This window comes from Aulonocara stuartgranti (genome assembly GCF_965226115.1).
Source record: "Aulonocara stuartgranti genome assembly, chromosome: 19".
Taxonomy (NCBI): domain Eukaryota; kingdom Metazoa; phylum Chordata; class Actinopteri; order Cichliformes; family Cichlidae; genus Aulonocara; species Aulonocara stuartgranti.
Genome location: NC_138955.1, coordinates 31,610,187 through 31,628,838, shown reverse-complemented (window position 1 = coordinate 31,628,838; position 18,652 = coordinate 31,610,187). Strand labels below are relative to the sequence as shown.

General features: G+C 41.2%; 1 protein-coding gene across 1 annotated transcript in view; it reads left to right on the top strand.

Moving 5' to 3' along the window:
* Positions 1-17,195, top strand: part of enpep (glutamyl aminopeptidase) — a 45,521-nt gene extending 28,326 nt beyond the window's left edge. The window contains exons 11-20 of the mRNA XM_082515729.1: positions 2,909-2,991; positions 4,140-4,276; positions 4,464-4,519; positions 4,620-4,770; positions 10,393-10,466; positions 13,603-13,707; positions 14,286-14,459; positions 14,746-14,886; positions 15,463-15,544; positions 15,703-17,195. Coding sequence (XP_082371855.1) covers positions 2,909-2,991; positions 4,140-4,276; positions 4,464-4,519; positions 4,620-4,770; positions 10,393-10,466; positions 13,603-13,707; positions 14,286-14,459; positions 14,746-14,886; positions 15,463-15,544; positions 15,703-15,849 — 1,150 coding nt within the window. The 3' untranslated portion in view covers positions 15,850-17,195. The remainder of the gene's footprint in view (positions 1-2,908; positions 2,992-4,139; positions 4,277-4,463; positions 4,520-4,619; positions 4,771-10,392; positions 10,467-13,602; positions 13,708-14,285; positions 14,460-14,745; positions 14,887-15,462; positions 15,545-15,702) is intronic.
* The last annotated feature ends 1,457 nt before the right edge of the window (positions 17,196-18,652 follow it).

Here is an 18,652-nt window from a genome sequence, read left to right as displayed (position 1 = left end):
TTTCTGACCTGGCTGGTAGTGAGGTTCCTTGGTTCAGCATTGACCAGCTAGCTGCTTATTCTGCTCCACGGTGCCCAGCAAGGTGGCCTGAGCAGATTTCCAGAGCTCGCGACACCAGCATAAGTGGTGCTGAACAAATGGGACAGTGCACTCACCCTTAACAGAAGGTAACAAAGGCAACTGATACCCCAGTGACGACTCAAGAGATGAGAGGCCAGTGTCAGAGGATGTCAGGGATATGTGCGGGAACTATATCAAGGCCAGTTGGTGCTCCAGGTGGACAGGTTGGAATAGACATCACACCGGAGGGCCAGCTCACTCTTAGTTAGGTCCAGTTGTCAGGATCTGTGGGGCGCAGATTGTGTTTAGCAAAACAGGACCCAAATGCACATGTAGAGATGGGATCTTAACAAAAGGCGAATTGTTTATTAATGCTGATTAATAACTATTCAAAATACAAACAAAAAGCAAAAGGGAATTACTGTAAGACTGACATTTGCAAAAAACAAGAGTAGGAAAACACTATAGGAACTAGAACAATAGAACCTGGGAAAGACACGAAGGGAGGTCAGCTGACGTTCCGGTGAGAGACAAAAAGGAACTCACACAATGGTCATGTCCAAATTCATAGGCTGCATCCTCCTGAGGACCTGGCCTTCGCCGTCTACGTGGGCCGGGTCCTCAGAAGGTCGGGTAGGCTGGAAGTAAATGACTGGGGAAATTGGACGGTCTAGCCTTCAGATTAGCGTCACCGCTGTCTCGGTGGAGTTTAATAAACTCGGCCGTCTGCTCCGTGCTATCTAAAATATAACAGGACACTGGCGTAAATCCTCGACCGTCTCACACTTCTGTTTAATCAGTTTTCTGCTTGACGTTTATTCAGCTGTGTGAAAATCCCGGAGGAACCCACCCGGGGGATTAATAAAGTTTTGTTTTATCTAATCTAATCTAATAACTTTAATCTCACCCAAACCGATTTACTCACGAACAAATAAAACACTGAAAAAAGGTGTAGGTTGTCTAAGTGACTTATATATCACGTTTAACCTGAGTAGCGAAACTCCGCGGTGATCTGAAAATGATGTGCCGGGAGTTGTGCCGTTCTCGGCGGCTTCAGTGACCCTCGAGCTCCCGGCTAGCTGTCGAGCTGGTGGGTAGCAGATGTCTCCGAAAACATCGAAGCACTTTGGCAAATATGCGATATCTTGATAAACCGAGCAGATATTTGATGTTTACACAGCTACTTTCTCACCTGAAAATATGTTAAAAGTTTATTTTGTGACCCAGAAAGATTAGTAAGAGTAATTTTAAAACTTAGTAGCTACCGCCATTGTTGGAAACTGGAGTTTGGCTGGTCCGCGCTATGAATTCTGGGATATGGTAGGCCATGAAGGACCCACCCGACCCATCCTTCAAAGGGAAAAGGAGGACGCATTTGTCGGCTGTATTCGGAGGAGTCTACGAATTTGGACAGCCTTCGGCGCGTTGCTGTGACGTAATCGGTCTACAAATGCAGCCCATGAATTTGGACACGACCATTAACTACACAGACAGGTGATGAGCAGACTGGAGACAGCAGGGGAACACAGCTGGAATGAATTAGATACAACGAGACAGGAGAAGCAAAACTAAACACAAAGCACATGAGACAAAGACTATCAAAATAAGACAGGAAACACAATAAACACAGAAAGATACCCAGACTCAAAACACAAAGCTGACACTGGAAGCAAATACCACGACCCAGAGACAGACAGCATGAGAGACACAGAGCGCGAAGGGAACCAAACATGGGGACGCTGTACACAGAACATAGAGACAAAACTCTGACAGACTGGACATAACAACAAGACTAAGTAAGAAAAATACTAAAACAAAGAGAAAGCTAAAGCTCAAGAGAAGCGTATTAAAGAAAGCTAAAATATCTAAAGTTGTCTGAATTACCCTAGAGATACATAAAATAAATACAAGTCATAATCACACAGTAACTAAACTATACCAATAGAGACTAGGAAACATAAAGTTTAAAACATTAAAGGGATAACAAAGTTAAAAAAAAAAGGGTTATAGACCCAGAACAGTGATACCACTCTGCCTGGCTTTTGGTCTAAGGATGGATACCAGAATGGAATTGGAGTCTTTGATCCAAAACAATTATCCACAGGAATTGTTTGAAGGCATTAGTATAACTGTGTTGTCTGCTGAGGGACGAAGGCAGGCGATGAAGTCCAGAGTCTGTTAGAAGAAGTCAGAGAAGTCCCGAAGAAAGGGAGGCGACTGCCTTGTTTTGGGCACAAACTTGACAGGTGGACAAATATTCCCTGACATCTTTTACAAGTTCCCCCCCCCCCAAAGTTTTACCAAATATTGAAGAAATGAGTTGATGTGGTTTATACCTGGGTGAAAAGTGAAAGACCCGTTGACCTGTACAATTCAAGAAAACCCCTTTTGATTTGTCGACATTAATGACCGCATGCTACAGCATAATCGCTCTAATAGGATATTATGGTCGACAGTATCGAACGCTGCACTGAGGTCTAGCAGGACAAGCACAGAGATGAGTCCACTGTCAGAGGCCATAAGAAGATCATTTGTAACCTTCACTGAAGCTGTTTCTGTGCTGTGATGAGCTCTGAAACTTTTAAGATCAACCATTCTGCTGCAGACGATCTGTTTATTGTTTTACAACTGCTTCAAGAATGTTTGAGATAAAAGGAAGCTTGGAGATCTTGGAGAGACAAAATTAGAGACTTTCTTGTGACTTATTGGAGCATTTAGCAGTAAAGGAGAGTATTTGTTGTTCTTGATGAAAAAGACTAAATAAGGACATGTTAGTTAAGTCACAGAATAGGTAAAAAGTAAAAAAAATGTATGTGAATTGATCACTATAAATGTGTTTTTGTTCCAGGTACAAGTGGACAATTCCAGTCCAATGGCATTCTCTTCAAAGTGACAAAAACATGTCGCTTATGTTTAACAAAAACACAGCAGGTATTTCAGCTTAAATTTTTTGTGGTCATCTACAAAACATTTATTATAATGAAAAGCAAATCCACAACCAGCAGGCAGGACAGTGATATAAATGTTTTGCACTAAAAGCAAAGTTGAGATGCTGCAATTGATAGTACATAGTTTAGTTTTTATCTGGTATCTTCTTACATAGAGAAACATCTATGTTAAGTGCAACCAGTTGGATGGTAATAACTGTCCATCCATCCATCCATCCTCTACCACTTATCCAGGTTTGGGTTGTTGGGTTGTAGGGAGAGCAGTCAAAGCAGGGAAACCACCTCCTCTAGTTCATCCAAGAGGACACGAGTCATTACCAAGCTTGCCAACAAATAATCTCTCCAACGAGTCCTGCGTCTGCCCTGGGGCCTCCTGCCAGTAGAACAAGCCCAAAATACCTCATCTTGGACCTCCAAGATGAGGTATTTTGGGCTTGTCCTACAAGGATGCCTCCACCTGTCTACGAGGCATCCTTGTCAGATACCCGAACAACCTCAACTGGCGCCTTTTAATATGGAGAAGAAGAAACTGTACTCCCAACCCCTCTTAAATAGCTGAGCTGCTCATTATATTCCTAATGGAGAGCTCAGTATATATACCCAGAGTTCATGACTCATGCATTAAGAGAATTAATTGGGCAATCCAGGATCAGTACTGAAAAATCAGGCAGGCCATTCCTCCCGGTCACAAGCCTCCAGGTGAGTGTTGAAGTGCCCAGCACAACAGTGGAGTCCACAGGTGGAACACTGTTCACCATTCTACCCAGTGATTCCAATAATGCTGAGTACTCTGAACTGTTATTTGGTGCACAGTTACGACAGTAGGGACCCATTCCCTGATCTGATGGCACAGGGAGGCAACCCTTTTATCCACTGGGTAAAACACTGAACATGCAGTTATTGAACCAAGAGGATACAAGTAAATTCATCCCAGTCTGCCACCTCCCACTGAGGTTCCAGAGCTTGAGCTGTGCTTTGAGGCGAGCCCAAATATATCTAGTTAGTATCGCTCAACCAGGGGATTTATCCCCACCAGAGAAGTGACAAGTAACAATTAACTTTAAACATCAAACTTTCAAACAGTACTGCTCATAATATTTCCTTCACTGTTCTTATAATGACTACTTTCAGAGCAAACCATCACCGGTTACTCACCATTAGCGGATGGGCTGCTAAAGGTTAACGATGATCATATTGGATTCTACAGAGTCAACCATGATGACCGCATGTGGACTGCTATTAGTCAACAGCTTCAAACCAACCATTTGGTATACCTTTCAGACCCCACTTGAACATAATAATATCTATTCTACACTCAACCAATCATATTGTAGATTTTATCTGGGTTGCTAAACTCTTATTATGGAGGAGTTAGAAAATGAAGAGGCAGAGCCAAACCATACCACAGCATTCATAGGCCTCACTGTTACTCTTTCTGAATCTCTTGTCCCCCAGGAGTTTGATGCAGCTGATCGCACAAGCTATATTGATGATGTTTTTGCTCTTGCAAGGTTGGATATCATCAAAACACTCAAAGAAATCTGCATAAACAAATCATTGATGTCTAATTGGAAATACAGAATACTAATCTTTTTTCTTTTAACTGTTTAGAGCGGACATTATAGATTACGGTCACGCCTTCAACCTCACTAAGTACCTGACAAGTGAGATGGAGTATATAGTCTGGGACCGTGTGGATGCCTCCATTGCCTATGTCCGGAACATGTTGTCTAGCAATGCTCTACTCTATCCAAAGTTTCAGGTAATCACAATGTTAACGCTTCTGTCTTTCTATGTATGATTCACATTTAAGCGCTCAGTTATTTAAAAGCAAATAATCATTGTAAGCAGAAACACAAATCACAAACAAAACAAGGCCACAGTATATAAACCTGTCAGTTTATTATTGCTGTTATTAATAAATAATATTAATACGTCTCAACTCATTTCCAACTTTTAATCCCACTATCTGCATAGTTTTTATAGCTGCAATTTAGATGATATTCTTGTGCTTTGGGTAAGACATTGAGTTTCCATCTGCAATGAAATGTGCAAGTTTCACATGCTTCGTTGATATTATTACCATTATATACACCAGGTGAGATAGTTTTAATCTCTCTTCTACATTATAATATCAACCTGTAGCATTTAGAAAAATGTCCCCAGGAAATAATGCTCATAACAGTGAGATAGGTAGAAATACTTATTAACTTATATATGCCATATATACAAAGTGTGTGTCTCCTTGGGTGTTCTGTGTTGGACTTTACCTTCCACATCTTCTCCAGTGGTTGCTACAGCACTTGGAAGCTCTTGGCATTTGTCAGTGTTCAAATGCTTCTTTCTGATACTGGTGTTAGCTGGGATTGCCACATCTGTCACGGCCTAAAGCAGATACCTCCTAATTTGGGCAGGAAAATTTGTTTTGCATTGAAAAGGTGGAGGTGGGAGAAGAATTTAGTTAACAAGCTCTGACGAGCTTCTCACTGGGCTTGGAAGGAATAACAAGAAGTTGGAAGGAAGGAAAAGGTTTTGTTAATAATGTAGATCATCCAATTAGGTATGTATTTAGTGGGTTACATGTGTCTAAGGTGATAAATGGTATGGTGAAAACTGTTAATGTTAATAGTATCATGAGTGTAAGAAGAAAAGATTAAGGCAGGATATCCTGTGCCTTACCCCCATCAGGGTAAAAGTTTACTTAAGTTTAAACTCAAGTATAGAAAAGAAACTAATATGCGCTTAACTATAAAAGTAAGGATGCTAAAGGGTGTTGGATGATAATGAATAGGAACATCTTCACAACTGATTGCCTGTGATGGAATAACGGTAGAGGAGTTTCATGGTTATAAACATCTAAAGCCGTATGGTACAGATTTGTTTGATTTTAATTAGAGATGGCACGATACCACTTTTTTATGTCCGATACCGATACCGATATCATAAATTTGGATATCTGCCGATACCGATATGAATCCGATATAGTGTTTTTTAATCAACAAAACTGTTTTTTAAAATATCTTGCTGCATTTTGCAAGTCTGCAAGTTCATACTCAAGTTTAAAACAACAACTACACTAAAGCTATTCTGTTATACCTGTATACAAAAAAAATATTTCATAGTTCAGCAATACTGATCAATCTAATAAACTTAGACCTACACCATCCTCCCTATTCTGGTATTTTAAAGAGTACTTAGCAAATATTAAGCAACCTAACTAATAGGGTTCCAACTCCCAGCAACAACAAAAATAAATAAATAAAAAATAGGGAACCACCCCTCACACTCCACCTCATGATGCTTAATCAACGTAATCAACCTTAATTTGATGCAGTGTGAAAAAAAATGCACAGAAATCAATTATTTTTCAAGAAATATTAAATAGATTCAACATCTTTCTTCAACAAAATTGCAGACTGCACAGATGGTACCTTCCCAAAGGAAAATGTACTATAGCTTACTAGGGTATATATATTAGACTTAATAGTCACTATATACAGTAATTGACTTCTATTCATTTTACATCAAATTAAAACTTTGGGTGTCAGATAATTATTTATTAAAAGCTAGACATTTTAAATGAGAATAAGAAAGAAAAGTATGTCTTTGTGCCCCCTTTTCCCAGTTAATGCCCTATCGGCCCCCCTGGCTAAACTTTGCTAGATCCGCCCCTGCACAGTTACCAGCGTCAGCTACGTAGAAAAAGATCCTGGTGTAGAAAGTAATATTAAATACATTCTAACAACAGCTGATCAAGCTTAAACGTGCTGCTGTTGTTCAGCCGCTGGTTTCCTCTTTCTGGCGCAAAGTGGACCAAAAACAAACAAGAGAGACTCATGACAGAAAAGCCGATCAGCTGATCATTAGCAGTTTCACGATTGAAGTAGCAGCCGGAGAGCGAGAGGCAGTCGCTTGTTAAGCTTAACGTGGGAATGCTTTACAAACATTCAGAGATGGACTTACACACTTGCTTTACTTCTCTCGGGGATAACTTTGTCGGAGATGAAATGCCAGGTTGCTAGCGAAGCTCCACATGCTATCCAGACCACCGACAGGTCCCGCATGCCACAGCTGCTCTATCACGTGATGCATACTGCTCCGACGTTCTGAGGCGAGTTACGGCGTGTTGCAAGTTTTGTGAGGTGCTTTCGTGATATTTAATGGATCGGATTACATTTTTTATTTTTCTCCGATATCCGATCCAGTAATTTAGGTCAGTATCGGACCGATACCGATACGTAATATCGGATCGGTCCATCTCTAATTTTAATACAAATTTACTTAAATATTTAATTTCAAGACTTTTTCTGAGGAAGAGGTTAAAACCCAGATCAAGTATCTGAAGAATAATAATCAGAATCAGAATCAGAATACTTTATTGATCCCTGGGGGAAATTATTTTTTGTTACAGTGCTCCATTTTAAACCAACATTAAGACAAGACAGACAATACGCTAACTAAGAATAGTACAATATATACATATATATACATACATACATAAGTCACTCATAAATAAATAGTATAATATGAGTGCAAGTCCTGCAGAGCTGATTTCATTGGTTACCAAATTATTTAACTTGGTAGTGATGAAAAGGTTTATACCAACAAATCAGACGGTATGAACTGTGGAACCCAGTTATAGTTGTTCAGATCAAGTCATCTTACCAGTATTGCTGTATGGCTCAGTGGTATGAGGTCATGAAGAAATGTCTCTCTTTTTTAAGCTTTTCATGTTGCATTTATCAACACACTACTTAAGTTAAACAGAAATGTATTCGTTTGATTGTGTGATTATGACTTGTATTTCGTTTCGTTTTCTAGAGAATCGATATGATAAAAGTGGATAGCAACCCTAATATCTGATTACACTGTATTTTCTCTTTTACAGGGACATATCACTAAGGTTAGGAATTGATAAGAATTTAGTGATTCCGATTCCATTAGAAATGACACTTATCGATTGGGTTCCCTGTTGATTCCCTTATCAATTCTAATTGGGTTTGTCAGCACCATCTCTAAGTAGCATATCAAAGACATTGCATGCTGAGTGCTCAAATGTTTGTAAATGTCAGATGATGTGATCAGTGTTTGGGTCATTACTCAATTGAAAGTAAAGTAAAAAAGTTCTTACACATATCACATGGAACACTTTTCTTAAAAGTAATGCAGTACGTTACTTAATGGCACCCAGAAGAAAGACATTTGTTATAATACTAGTTAAGTTACTTTCGTGGGGCGATCGTGGCTCAAGAGTTGGGAGTTCGCCTTGCATTAACTCAGCCAGTTAATGCAAGAGAAGTCTAGCTGCTCATTAAAGCTTTCTGGTTTGATCAGAAAATAAAACATTGGTCCAAACACCTGAAAGTCCCAAAAATGCATTGTGAATTCTGTCTCGAGTCTATGGGTGTATCCGTGTATTTCTTCCTTCCCTTATAACTGCCCTTCAACTCATTCATGTCACCTAAAAGGTAAACCTGTTTCTCCATCACCTGTTCAGCTCTGATGGTTCAGTAAGGACATCTCCTGGTTTCATGTTTCCCTCTCACCACATATCCAAACCGATATCATGACCAGCAGCTTTACAGCTGTGGCTCCAGCAAACATCAGCTGATACTAGAAATTAATATTAAATCAATTCTAACAACAGCTGATCAAGCTTAAACATGCTGCTGTTGTTTAGCGCGACATCCGCTGGTTTCCTCTTTCTGGCGCAAAGTGGGCGATAAATAAACAAGAGAGAAAAGCCGATCAGCTGATCATTGATCAGTTTCATGATTGAAGTAGCAACAGGAGAGGGAGGGGGAGAGAATGAGAGAAGAAGAGGCAGCTGTGCAGCGTAACGACAGAATAACTCCAGCTTTGTGTCTTTTTCCATCCTGGACAAACTGCGTCCCTTCTCAGCTCAACACGAAACGCGTAATATTTTCTCTGAATGAGGGACCATTCCGTCTTTTTAAGGACGGTTGGCAAGTCTACTAACTAACCTTATGAATAAAATAAAGTTCACTATCAGTAACATCATAGCACCACCCAGCTGTATAGAAACTCCGTCATGCTAGCTAGTAGCAGTACGAGTTATTGTAACTGACGGTAAAAAGTCAGCCCAACGAAAATAAACTCCACCTAAAGTTGGTTTATATCTGACCCAGAGAGACTGCAGGTCATAACTTCTTACCTGAAGTTCAGTTCACACTCGGACCTGCAGCTGCCTCGGGTCTCTCCTCTTCCTGCCTCCCCTTTCCCTCATCCACCTGCTGGCCTCCACCACTTGCTAATGTTACTGAATCTGTGGAAGCTCAGCCATAGCCACCACCAAACAATTGAGTTATTTTACACACCAGCCAGCATCTGGCCAATCCACCACCTTTCATTGTTCATGCTGTTACAAAAAAAAAAAATCATCGGCCCATAAAAACGGAAAATCACCATCAGCCCACCGAGCAAATGCCCGATGGCCAGTCCAGCTAGTGCTGAGGAAGGTCTCCCTGCAGAATTGCTTTTCCCTGCGTCGGGAGCAGCGCTGGGCTGTTCAAATCACGGACAAACAGGATCCCACATTCTTGATTTTTAGTTCACAAACACTTGTTGTAATGACTAACTACTCCTGACATTTTGGAGATGTTTGCTCTTTATACAGTAAAGTTACAGCGGGATACAAACAACATCAGGCTGATCCTGCCACGATTTGTTCCCCCTGTCTAAATCACAGAAAAACAGGATCCCACAGCTGTTTATGTTTTTGAACCCATTTTGTACAGAGAGGCATTTTTTGAAAAATGTATTGACAGCAATGTTGAATATTATTACACAGGAAAAAACAACTACACGTAAAATAATCGCACCGTGACGCCTCTGCCTTTGTAAATGGAGGGACAGTAACTGCCTGTGTGTATGTAAGCGTGTAAAACTTGCAGATAGTCAGATTAACAGTATTTTGTCTATCTGCCATTCTGTCGAACATTTTTGTTGTAAAACAAAGGGGGCCTAGCAAAAAAAGTTTGGGAACCACTGCACTAGCTCATGTACCTGAAGCTGAAAGCATTGACAATACATAATATACAAGCCAATCCCCCATAACAAGTCTTGTCTAAACGAGTTGTTGATGTGTACAAGAATTATTGACTTTCATGTCTGTAACAAATGCAGAAACTCTGTTCTTGTCTTAAATACTGTATTTTCATTCATGTTTAAAATGTTCCAGTTTTCTCAGCAAAATATGAAGAAATGAGGGGTGGCTCTAGACTAGAGTCCAAATATGTAAAAATTCAGTAATCACTGATTCAGAAGAAACTACATTTCTATATTGCAATGTGACATTTCTGCACTGCTACACACATATGGTTTTCCTGTGACAGTAACAAAAATGTTTGGTTCTTTTCTCCAGCAACTGTTTCGTGACCATGTTAAAGCAATCGCGACACAGCTTGGATGGGAGGATGAAGGAACACAGACAGAGAGGTACAACATTAATAGTTCTGTCAAACAGTATTAGCCCCTTCCTCAATCTTTTTCTTTTTTTGCATTTTTCTTACACTTAAATATTTTAGATCGTTAATTAAACTTTAATGTTTAACAATGTAGGTAAATATGCACTGAATACCAGGTAAATACAACATGATGAATGTGAAAAGGCTATACAAACCCACCAGGCCCTGTGTGAAAAAGTAAGCCCCCAAAACCTAATAACCAGTGTTACGACCCTCCCACACTCACGGTCTGCTGTTTGACTGGCATGGGAGGATCGTCAGCTAATGCAGGTCACCTGTGTCTTGCACAGTTTTGGGAAGGTTACTTTTAAAATGTATTCCACTACAGATTACAGAGTAAATGCCCCAAAATGTATTTTGTAACGTAACTATTGCTGTGTGATTTATTACTATAAATGTAGACCTTAAAATACTTTGCAATGTCCTTGCCAGAAGATTAGAAAAAAATCACTCATTCATAATTAATTCTGACCAGACAGGTTTAATCAAGGGTAGACACTCAGCAAATAATAAATGTAAACTAATAGATTATTGCTCTATCACCAAATTACACTGAACAAAAATATAAACACAACACCTTTGTTACTGCTCCCATTCCCCATGGGATGGACGTAGAGACCGAAAATTCATTCCAGATACACAATATAACCATCCCTCCCAAACAGTGGTCACAAATCAGTCCAAATGTGTGGTAGTGGGCACATCTGCTATATTGAGATAATCCATCCCACCTCACAGGTGTGCCACATCAGGATGCTGATCTGACATCATGAGTAGTGCACAGGTGTACCTCAGACTGCCCACAACAAAAGGCCACCCTGGAATGTGCAGTTTTTTGCACTATTGGGGGTCTGGGGACCCAGAACCGGTCAGTATCTGGTGTGACCACCATTTACCTCATGCAGTGCAACACATCGTCGCATGGAGTCTATCAGATTGTCAATTGTGGCCTGTGGAATGTTGGTCCACTCCACTTCAATGGCTGTGCGAGGTTGTTGGATATTCGTGGGAACTGGTACACGCTGTCGTATACGCCGGTCAAGCACATCCTGAACATGCTCAATGGGTGACATGTCCGGTGAGTATGCTGGCCATGCAAGAACTGGGACGTTCTCAGCTGCCATCTGCCCTGAACAATGTGAACCATGATTCATCCGTGAAGCGCACACCTCTCCAACGTGCCAGACGCCATCGAATGTGAGCATTTGCCCACACAAGTCTGTTACGGCGACGAGCTGGAGTCAGGTCAAGACCCCGATGAGGACGACGGGCATGCAGTTGAGTGTCCCTGAGACTGTTTCTGACAGTTTGTGCAGAAATTGTTTGGTTGTGCAAACCAATTGTTCCAGCAGCTGTCTGGGTGGCTGGTCTCAGACGATCTTGGAGGTGAACCTGCTGGATGTGGAGGTCCTGGGCTGGTGTGGTTACACGAGGTCTGCGGTTGTGAGCCCCATGGTCCCGATCCTGACCGTTTCCGGTTCTTTCTGGGACAGCTGCCCCGGGCGGATGCCCCCGGCAGACACAAGAAAGGCCCGGATGTGGGGGCGCAGCGCGCCGAATAGCCACGGGAGCCCGGACACCATCCGCTGAAGACGGACGGCTACGGTCTCCCGGTATTCGCCTCTAGGCAGCGTCGCCCATTCCTCACAGTGGTATTCCACCGTGTAGACCAAGTCTTCCTGGAGGTCCGCGGAGGGGTTGTGAGCTGCTGGGTCCAGTTCGGGGTCGCGTTCTTCTGTCATGATTCGTTGTGTGGCAGGCAGGAGAAGGACCCAAGATGCAGACTCACAGACACGGGGATAAACTTAAAGATCACAGTTTTCATGCTGGCTTAAAGGTGAAACACAAAACAGTACTGAACTAAACTGGAAAAACTAAACATGAGATGTACCAGGAACCACGGGGAGAATAACACACAACATGAGGGAGAACGCGACGCCGAACAGAGGGAGACGCAGACAGAAATACACAGAGGGTTAACGAGGAAAGTGGGAACACACGGGGAACACAGCTGACACAGATAACCATAACGAGACAGGGCGGGGTGAACATAACACTGACGGGAGACGGGCAGAGTCAAACAGGAAGTACACAGAGGTTCAGACAGGAGGAGAGAGCACGGGGAGAACACAGACATAACAGGCTGGGGAAAACATGGAATAAAACACGAAAGGGGACAAGGGCTCATGAATACATAGAGGGGCACACAGGGGGTGAGAGTCACAAAGGGAAAGCACACAGGGAACAACATAACAGGGCAACTCCGGAAACAGAACCTAAACAGGGAACTGAATACAAAAATACAAGAGAACTAAGAATACTGGGCCAACCCGGCCCAGGACCATGACACTGTAAAAATCAAAACACAATGGTGGTCTAAGAACTGCCAGGTTTCTATCACTGCTTCTTCTCCAATAGGTTGCTATATGTTTCAGAATGAATTAAACCAAGCTTATTAGAGGGGCCTTGGCTGGACCTAGAACATGTATTTTGTGGAAAATTAAAAATCTCTAATGTGACTTCATCAGCTCCAGTGTTTAGCGTCATAACTGCTTTAAAAACCTCAACATAAACACTTCTCTGACAGTCAAAAAGACATCGATATTGAAATTACCTGCCACTTAAAAAACATAACTCCCTTCATGCTCACTCCTCTTCTGTAGTGGTAGATAGATTCTGAAGTACTGCGAACACAACTTACGGACACGCCCTCTTTAAGCCTTGAGTATAAACCCTATAAACGATACGGTTGACCCTAAAGAGTCTGTTTTGAAAATATTAGGAGTAAAAAGTAAAAACGTGTCAGAAAAAGAAATACTCAAGTACAGATATCTGAAAATTCTACTTAAGTACAGTAACAAAGTATTGTTACTTTGTTACTTCCCACCTATGCTAATAACATATGCATAATGCTGTCCATAAAAGTAATGAAAAGTGAGGTATTGCACAAGTGGTGCTGTATTGGTTTTGACAGTGCAAATAAGTAACTAAGTCCTTGGCGAGTTGTGTTCAGACATTTACAGAAGTGTTCAGGCACAGATGAGTCTTATCTCATGTTGGAACAGGGTCAGGGTTCTGAGGCTATTCAATGATGTTATATTTTGCAGGTTACTAAGGGAGACAGTGCTTGGCATCGCTTGTCAGATGGGAGATCAGGATGCTCTGAACGAAGCTTCTCGGATTTTTGACCAGTGGATCAGTGGAAGTCTTAGGCAAGTTCTCCAGTGTTCTAACTAACAGACAGAAAATATATTATTCAAAAGTTATATATTTTCTATTCTCATTATTATTTTAACACAGCAATTATTGGTTGACACCAATGAACAGGATGGTTGGTGTCAATTTAACTTCAATTCTATTTCTGGTTTACTGTTTATGCAAACAGTTTAGTTACAGACTGCAGTCTCAGGACATTCACCGTTCCATCAGTTTGTAGAGAGCGTGGGAAGAAGGCACTCTGCTTTTCTGCCCCGTCTTCATGCAATACATTGCAGAAAAATTTGAAGCTCTCTCACTTGATTTCACTTGCAGACCTCAAAAGACGTACAAATGTTTTTGTGAAATCATCTCTGGGAACTTGTTCTTGTTTTTAATATGACTGTGTACATAAGACAACTGTAGCTATTTTTTTTTTTTTATTGTTGTAATTTTAATATGTTTGTCTGGAACAGGTCTCTCTTGGCTCTCAATGCGACTACTTGTATAAATAAAGGTTAAATTGAAAAAGAAACCCAAACAACAATAATTTAACTTATTTCACTGCACCATGTAATTATCTTTTGATCTACAGCAGCGTAGCAGTCAACCTGAGATTGCTGGTATATCAATACGGTATGAAGAATTCAGGCAGTGAAGAAAAGTGGAACATAATGTTCCAGAGGTATAAAGAGACGTCTTTGGCCCAAGAGAAGGACAAGCTGCTGTATGGACTGGCATCTGTGGAAAATGTGGAGCTTCTTTATAGGTAATAACACTGTCTAATTTATTTTGACCGGTTCACTTATCATGTCTTCTACAGTTTCATTACGTGATATTTAGCTAACCCATATTTCATTAGGTCTGTGCCTGTAATTCAGACTCACTGAAAATATGTTTCTGTAGACTGCTGTCCTAAGTGAACTATAAGAATTAATAACAGTGCAAGTAATTTTCTGGTTTTGGCACAGGCTTTTTTGCCTTTAAACTTAGGCTTAAGCAACTAAGATAAACGTTCCCCTTTTTGAGGAAGAATACATTTTCTTGTCTAACAGGCTCCTGGAGGCTACAAAAGATGAGAGCGTAGTGAGGAGTCAGGATTTGTTTACTTTGGTCCAATACGTATCCTATAACCCACTTGGCCAAAGCATGGCCTGGGAGTGGAGTACACTCAACTGGGACTATCTGGTAAACAGGTCAGTACAATAAGCCAGCACACAAAGTAGGCACGCATACCATGATCATAACTTTGGATGGTAGATTCATTTGTTTATTTATGTTTGACCACGTTGAAACAGTAGGGCTGGTAAATGGTCAGACTGGTCTAGTTCTATTGTTCTGTTATAACATTAAGAGAGTTAAGTGTGTTTTGAATTAAATACTAATTAGTAGGGGTTAAAACAGGAACCTTCTTGCTGTGAAGCAACAGTGTTAATCACTACACCACCATGTCACCACTTTGAGTATATGTTCCACCAGATGAGGGAAACTGCATGTCTTTCTTTTTAATCACAGGGATTCATCCCAAAGGTTTAAACTGTCAGTGCAGAGTTCCTCTGTAAAGTCCTAAGGTATCTGAGGGAGAATGCTTGGTAGAAATAATCTGAATTTTGTTGTGTTCTAGCAGGTCATCTAATGCAGACTTAATTCATTTTATCAGGACTTGTCCACTTCCCAAAAATGAAAGCACCAGTCACACAGGCACAACTGGAAAGACAAGAGAATTTCTTTAAACTCACTCCTGGAAATTATATATTACACTGTTTTACCAGGTACACCATCGATGACAGGAACCTTGGTCGCCTACTCAATAGAATTACCACCAGATTCAACACAGAGCTCCAGTTATGGAAGGTTAGCCTGAGCTTTTATGTAACTTTCTCTTTGCCCTTATACAAACAAGGCTGTGATTTTTTAATTGTAGCTAATAGATTTTATTTACTGACAATTTCAGGTTGACACCTTGTGTTTAGAGTTATTGTACATTTTTATGCCTTTTTATGGTTTTCTAGATGGAGCATTTCTTCAACCTAACTCCAAATGCTGGTGCTGGTGAGATGCCCAGGAAGCAGGCACTTGAGACAGTGAGGAACAATATCGAATGGATTAGGAGGAATGAAAATGAGATCAAGGAGTGGCTGGACAGTAACATTGCCTGATGGAAAACATCACAGGCGTACATTCATACTGTTGCTGTAAAGAACTAGAGCACCCACAACACTTTGTTGAAACTGGCACTTTGTAATGACAAAATTCGGTGATTTGTCTTTGTTTTTAGCAGGGACCTACTAATCCGAGGGTTCTTCTGATTTTCATCAGTAAAAACAACATGACGGTCTAAAAAAACACCCAAATTCTGAGGTTCTGGCACTTGCTACCAGGATATACCAGCGTATTGTATACACACTAAATTAACTTGGAAAAGAAATTGGAATCAATTTGCTTTCAGCAATTGACAAATATGATATTTCAATATGTAAATGAACATGCTCCCATATGAAACTGGCTTCTATCACTGTGAATATGCATTATTCTTTCCTAATAAACCCACACACATTCTAAAATTTCGTTGAACCACCTTTAACTTTGATGGTGGCCTTTTAATAAACATATGCAATGTTTCACACACATGTATTACCATTGCCAAGAAGATTAAAATCCACTGGCTTATCTCCATCCAAGAGGAGAATAAAGGACTTAACATAAAGAGTTTATATGGTGAAAGTAATACAGAGTGCTATATCAGAGTATTTCTTTATGTGTATATCTGTAAATAGTTAATCGTGTATAATTCTCATCGAACATAAATGAGTATAACAGCAGCTGTTAAGAAGATTTGGGGTTCTTTCTCTAGTTTCACACAAATGACTAAAGAGCAGCATCATCACTTTGGAGTTCACAGGTAGAAATTTCAGTGAAAAGCACCAGAGGATTAACCACTGCCCAATTTTTGTGGACGTACAAATTGGAATGATAATTTTTGGCTATTTCTTTGCTCATTTTTGCTGTGTTAGATTATAGGATCAAAGAAGTTGGAGGACTTTGTACCGAGACAGTGCTTCCCCTTTTGGACTTTATCAGGCATGGGATGGAAATCAGTGCATCTGTGTCCTGGGTGTATCTGTTCTCTTTTCTCTCATTCAGCTCAAGATTGTTATCAGAAATCAGCTCTAGTTTAGAATAGGTTAGTTAGATTAGGATGAAATTCATAACTGATTATTACCATTTGATAAAGCGTTGCCTTACCCTTGCAAAATTGCTAAAAAAAAAAAGCCCTGCATTCAAAAGTCTAAATTGAAGACATTCCCCTTTTGACTCTTTATGAAAGAGTAAACAAGTTAGCATCATAGAGGAAGCAAAACTGTGTAAACTGTCACATTGATTAACGTATGAGATGAATAAATGCTTTTCAGTGGACGATTGTCAGTCGGCTTTTATAAAAGGAAGAAATGTACACAACCTTGATATGCTTGATTATCATCAACTAATAAAGACAGAAAGCTTAGTGTTGTTTTTGGACTTTTTAAAGGCGTCTGACATGGTTAAACATCCTTTTTTTGCTTAAAGCCTTATGTCACCTGGGTTTGGGGGTAAACTTTTGTAATGTCTTTCAATTCCACAAAACCCTGAAGGCCTGTGACAAGCACCACCCACAGTACTAGCCCGACTTTAATAAATGGTTTGATAGGTACTTCTACATCCGCCACAGAGGAGAGAGCCGTGGTATAGGAGGAATCTTCTCTGACGACCTGGACTCCCCAAATCAGGAGGAGGTGTTCAGCTTCGTCAAGCGCTGCACCCTCACTGTGGTGCCCTGCTATCTGCCCTTTGTGTACAAACATCTCAATGACTCTTTTACTGATGAGGAGAGGGACTGGCAGCAGGTTCGACAAGGCCGGTATGTGGAGTTTAACCTGGTGTACGACAGGGGAGTGAAGTTTGGCCTGGCCACGTCCGGCTCAAGAATTGAGAGCATCCTCATGTACCTCCCACTCCCTGCAAAGTGGGAGTACATGCACGAGCCTGCCAAAGGCACCCGGAAGGTTGAGATGCTGGACGCATTATGAAACCCCAAAGACTGGGTGTGACCAGAGCACCCCCAGGTTTGGACGTCAGTATGGGCAAAAACGTCTATTTTATAAAGCTGGCCTGATCGACCAGCTCGGTAACATTTAATACTGCTTTTATAACATGGAGCTGCACTGTAGTGTCTGAAGACCTTTTTCTATTTTAGGGCAGGCTGTAGCTCAGGCAGTAGAGCAGGTCATCTAATGATCGGAACATTGGTGGTTCGATTCCTGGCTTCCCCTAGTCTGCATACATCCTTGGGCAAGATACTAACCCCAAATTGCTCTCCGATGCATCCATCGGAGTATGAATGTGTGTGTACTAAGAAAATGTTGGTCTGAATGGGTGAATGTACAAGTTGTGTAAAGCGCTTTGAGCGCTCAGAAGAGTAGAAAAGCGCTATATAAGAACCAATCCATTGCCATTTAATGTGACTGTTAAAAAGTCCTCCCATGCGCTACCTGCATGGGAGGATGCAGGTTCCCTGCGCACGGGGCGATGCAGGTTCCCTGGGGGAATCAATAGCCACTCAGAGTGCGCACCCGTCCTCTCATTGCTGTGGCAATTAACAGTGTAGTCGGAGAGTAACGCTGCTGCAGGCAAGTTATGGACTTGGATTGAATCGGACTAAGGTGCACCCTTTAGAACATACAGCAACACGCTGGCATGCCCTCAACCACCAGTATGGACAGCCGCATCAACTGGCACTCAAGCGCTACCTGTTATGTCAGGAGATACCAAGACCTTCAGAATGTTTGCGCTATGATGATGATTTGAGGTCCAGCTTCCGTCGATATATTCATCCTCAAACCATTCCCATTCCTACTAGAGATGGACCGATCCGATATTACGTATCGGTATCGGTCCGATACTGACCTAAATTACTGGATCGGA